This window comes from Trichechus manatus, unplaced genomic scaffold (genome assembly GCF_000243295.1).
Source record: "Trichechus manatus latirostris isolate Lorelei unplaced genomic scaffold, TriManLat1.0 scaffold00035, whole genome shotgun sequence".
Classification (NCBI taxonomy): domain Eukaryota; kingdom Metazoa; phylum Chordata; class Mammalia; order Sirenia; family Trichechidae; genus Trichechus; species Trichechus manatus.
This window is the reverse complement of record NW_004443971.1, coordinates 1,232,978-1,237,916: the sequence shown is the minus strand read 5'-3', so window position 1 is coordinate 1,237,916 and position 4,939 is coordinate 1,232,978. Positions and strand designations below refer to the sequence as shown.

Sequence of the window (4,939 nt, the reverse complement as noted above, 5' to 3'; positions counted from 1 at the left end):
CAGTATTCTTACTCCGTTTGGTGTTCGGCTGAGTTCTTTATCTCTTCATTTGATGTTCTAGGGTTTCAGGATTGTTGATTCTCTGTTTGGCTTAGTTTTTTGGATCTTTGTTGTGGAGGGATGGCGTGGTGCTTCTGCCTAGACCGCCATCTTGCCGGAGTCCTCACAATTCATGTTTTTGCAACTGTTTTCTTGTTGTTTTTTTGACTTAATGGAGTTTGAGAAAGAACAAATCAGTATGAAGAAGAATTGTCCGAAAAGGTTACAAGAAGTAATTTGGATTTTAGCTGGCCTTTAAGAAAATAAAATTTAGAAATACCAAAGGATAGGCTTATTAGAAACATCATCTTTGGTTTTTTACAGTTGTAGTGACTAGTTGCATTAACAGAAAAACAGGAAGAATGAGTACATAAATTGTGTTAGCAATGAATAATCGCTTTTCCAAATATAATTTACTGTTGTACTAGTAAAACAATTTTTAATCAGACACATTTTATGTAATGTTTAATTATTGTTATGCTGATATCTAATTTAGTATTAATAATGGACACGGTATGAATGTCTGTGGTTAGTTTTGACTTTAACCAGGAAAAATCACCATTTTGGGTTTTGCTTTTTTTATCCAATTGTTTTCTTCAGGATCTGTCATTCTGGAATAGGAATTAAGAGACCTAAATTCTGGTCCCCAATTCTACCAATTGTGTCAATCTGGAAAACTCAGTTTACTTGGCTGGGTCTCATGTTTTTTATCTGAATAATGACCAACCTAGACAAAATGGTTTTCATATGATTCTGTGAGAATTTTCATCTTATCACACTGGAGACATGTGCTTTCCCTCACCTACACCTTGGATCCTTTGAAACAATTATTGAGTTTCTCTGGCCCCCTCTCCAGTGCCTCCATCCTCTACTCATGTATGCTCATCCCATTAGTCCTCTTCCATGCTGACCTTCTTTTCCCAATGAGCAACATATGTGGCTGTTCTAAGTTCTCTGCTCTGGGTCCCAAAGCTTGTGGTTACAGAAAGTGTGCACCTTGAGACCATGGACTATTGACTCAGGAGGTGACGGTATAATCATGAAGGGTACAGGAGAATAGAGACTCCTACCAGTGGTGGTGACTCGGAACTGGGATAAGGACACAGGGAGAGCCTCTGTGAGTTTTGTGGCCTATGATAAATGGGACATCAATCATATACATTTTGTGGGAGAAGGGCTGGAGCTGTGGCTGCAAAAATGAAGGATGTTGGTATACTGTTCTACTGTACCTCCGCAACTCCTAAAATCACAAAATTTTATTAATGTTTTCAGGGACTAATCTCTGCCATGGGGAAAGACTGAGGTGGGTATCTGGACAAGAGAAACATAACCCTGTTCCCTGCTCACGCCCCACTTCACATATAAACACAATACTTATTAAAGGACTAAATCTCCAGTGTCACCTTTTGTATTTTATGGCTTAAAGATTAAGAAGAAAGCTCACCTGCCCTAATAAAATTGGACTTATTCCTTCTTAATGCTTCATATTCCTCTCATTGTATAATTATGAATTAAAAGCATGACATTACAAATTTTCTGGAAGAGTAAATATTTGGATAGATTTCAGTCAAAATAAGTAGGGTAATATCATACATCAGAAGAGTTTATAATCCAGGAAGGTACTGAGTACTTCAAAGTTTTTCTTTTCCCCTACTTTTCTTTTTTTAATTAAAGTCCACATACTTCGCCTGTTCCATTATCCTTGGGCGCTCTCTAATTTCACATACCCTAATGTCTTTATGTCAGTCTAAATTTATAGTCTACGTAATTCAATCTTAATTCATGTCTCAGGCAACTCTCACTCCAAGTGGCAATTCATCTGTTAATCATGTTTTCCCCTCATCCCTACTTTTTGTCAAAAAAACGCAAGTGCAAAGTGAGGAGAGAATTATGACAGTATGCATAAAAGCAAATTGGAATAGGCTGGAAATGAAGACTAGTCAACATCAACGGTGATTTAAATAGCTGTTGCATGACATGAATACCCATGAATCTTTAGTTCTTGCCTAATCTTCTGTTGGAGCCCTGGTGGCACAGTGGTTAAGCACTTGGCAGCTAATGGAGGTTGGTGGTTTGAACGCACCGGCTGCTCCATGGGAGAAAAGACATGGCAGTCTGTTTCTGTAAAGATTTACAGCCTTGGAAACCCTGTGGGGCAGTTCTACTCTGTCCTATGGGGTTAATATGGGTCAGAATTATCTTGACGGCAATGGGAATCTTCTCTAATCGCTTCCTGGGTGGTTTGCTCTTGACTACTAGCCTAAAAGTTGGTTGTCTGAACCCATCCAGTGAAGTTGTGGAGAAAAGCCTGGAAATCTTCCTTAATGATTACAGCCAAGAAAACCCTATGGAGCAGTTCTACTCTGTAACACATGGGGTCGCCATAAGTCAGAATCAACGGGTTTGTTTTTTTGCTTTGTAATCTTCTGTTAATTTGCAGCCAAAATATTGTGGGAAGAGTATTGGTGACAGGCTTAAATCATGTTGTGCTCCAAAACTGTGATTATATTATATTGATTTGTGTTGTTTTTGTAATTTGAGCACAAAACAACTATATACTTTTGATTCTTAATGAGGTCGCTGCACCACATCTAAGACATAGTATTATCACCATAATCACAATTTCCTTCTCATTTTCTTAATTCTCATAATTTCAGTGGCAGCCCCATTGGCTGGATCAATGGCTGGAGTGAATCACTCTGTGGTATCTGAGTTTGTGTTTCTGGGACTCACCAATTCATGGGAGATCCAGCTTCTCCTCCTGGTGTTCTCATCCGTGCTCTATATGGCAAGCATGACTGAAAGCATCCTCATTGTGTTTTCTGTTACCACTGATCCTCACTTACATTCCCCCATGTACTTCCTACTGGCCAGTCTCTCCTTCATTGACTTGGGAGCCTGCTCTGTCACTTCACCAAAGATGATATATGACCTTTTCAGAAAGCACAAAGTCATCTCCTTTGGAGGCTGCATTACTCAGGTCTTCTTCATCCATGTCATTGGTGGTGTGGACATGGTGCTGCTCAGAGCCATGGCTTATGACAGATATGTGGCCATATGCAAGCCTCTCCACTGCCAGACCATTATGAGCCCAAGAATGTGCACTGTGTTTCTTGCTGCCGCTTGGGCCCTTGGTGTCAGTCACTCACTGTTCCAACTGGTGTTTATAGTTAATTTACCCTTCTGTGGACCTAATGTATTGGACAGCTTTTACTGTGACCTACCCAGGCTCCTCCGACCAGCCTGCAGAGATAACTATAGCCTGCAGTTCATGGTCACTGTCAACAGTGGGTTTATCTGTGTTGGTTCTTTCTTCATACTTGTCATCTCCTACATCTTCATCCTTTTTACTGTTTGGAAACATTCCTCAGCTGGTTCGTCCAAGGCCCTCACAACTCTATCAGCTCACATCACTGTTGTCCTTTTGTTCTTTGGTCCAACCATGTTTGTCTATACATGGCCACACCCCAGTTCACAGATGGAGAAGTTTCTTGCTATTTTTGATGCAGTTCTCACTCCTTTTCAGAATCCAGTCATCTATACATTCAGAAATAAAGAGATGAAGGCAACAATGAAGAGAGTATGCAAACAGCTAGTGATTTATAGGAAGATCTCATAAATTATGTGATGAGATCTTCTCACTGACTATGGTATAGCCTTATGTTTCCATATTTGATATTCTTCATTCAGGAGGTTTGAGGCAATATTGATTTGAGCGTTACCAGATCTGTAATGTAATTGTAAAGATCAAGTCATCAAAACCATGTAACTCTATATTTATGCAAATCCCTTTTAATTTCTTTCATCAATGTTTTGTAGTTTTTGGTGAACAGGTATTGTATATCTTTTTTGAGATTTATCCCTATGTATTTCATATTTTAGATGTTATTTTAAATGTAATTATTGTTTAACTTATATTTGCTCACTGGTATTATATAGGAATATAATTTTTTTAATTGGCATTGTATCCTGCAAACTTGCAAAACTCATTTGTTAGTTTTACTAACAAATAGGTTATATAGGATTTTATAAGTTATATAGGATTTTCTTCATAGATGATCATGTTGCATACAAATAAAGACATTTTTACTTTTTAACTTCCAGCATGGATTCATTTTATTCATTTTTATTGTCATACTGCACTTGTTAGATCCTCCAGCAAAGTGTTAAATAGAAGTGGTTAGAGTGGACATCCTTGACTTGTTCCTGATATTATGGGAAAACTATTCAGTCTTTTGTCATTAAGAGTAATGCTAGATATAAGTTTTTTTTTATAGATGGCTTTATCAGGTAGAAGAGGTTCCTTTCCATTCACAGTTTGCTGATTTTTTTTTTTTAATATCAAGAATGGATATTGGATTTTGTAAAATGCTTTTTGTTTGTTTTAGTATCAGGCTAATGCTGTCCCTTTAGAATGAGTTGGGAAGTCTTCCATTTCCTTAAATTTTCTGCAGGAATTTGTGTAGAATTGATATGATTTCTTCCTTAAATGTTTGGTGGTATTTACCAATGAAGCCATCTGGGCCTGAAGTTTTCTCTGTGAGAAGGTTTTCACTTATAAATTTATTTATTAGAAACCTTTGTGTTTCTATTTGGTAATTAGTGTCTCTCAAGAAATGTGTACATTTATTTATGTTGTCAAATTATTGTAATAAGTTGTCCATAATATTCTATCACTATCTTTTATAATATCTGTAAGATCTGCAGTATTTTCCTCGCTGTCATTCTGCATATTTGGAAACTGGCATAGCATTACTTCTGCCACATTTCATTGGCCAAACAAGTCATTAAAGGAAGCCCAGATTCCAAGGAAGTGGAATTAGACTTGACCTCGCAGTGACAACAGCAGCAAGTAATGTGTTGTTGTTGTTAGTTGTGGTTGAGTTGGTTTAGACTCATG

The 4,939-nt window shown here is 37.6% G+C and overlaps 1 protein-coding gene across 1 annotated transcript; it reads left to right on the top strand.

Annotated features, from left to right (window-relative positions):
• The first annotated feature begins 2,704 nt into the window (after positions 1 to 2,704).
• On the top strand, positions 2,705 to 3,687 carry LOC101357288 (olfactory receptor 4F3/4F16/4F29). The gene has a single exon (XM_004375174.3). It carries the CDS (start codon positions 2,720 to 2,722, stop codon positions 3,656 to 3,658), a length of 939 nt encoding a protein of 312 aa, XP_004375231.1. The 5' UTR covers positions 2,705 to 2,719; the 3' UTR covers positions 3,659 to 3,687.
• The last annotated feature ends 1,252 nt before the right edge of the window (positions 3,688 to 4,939 follow it).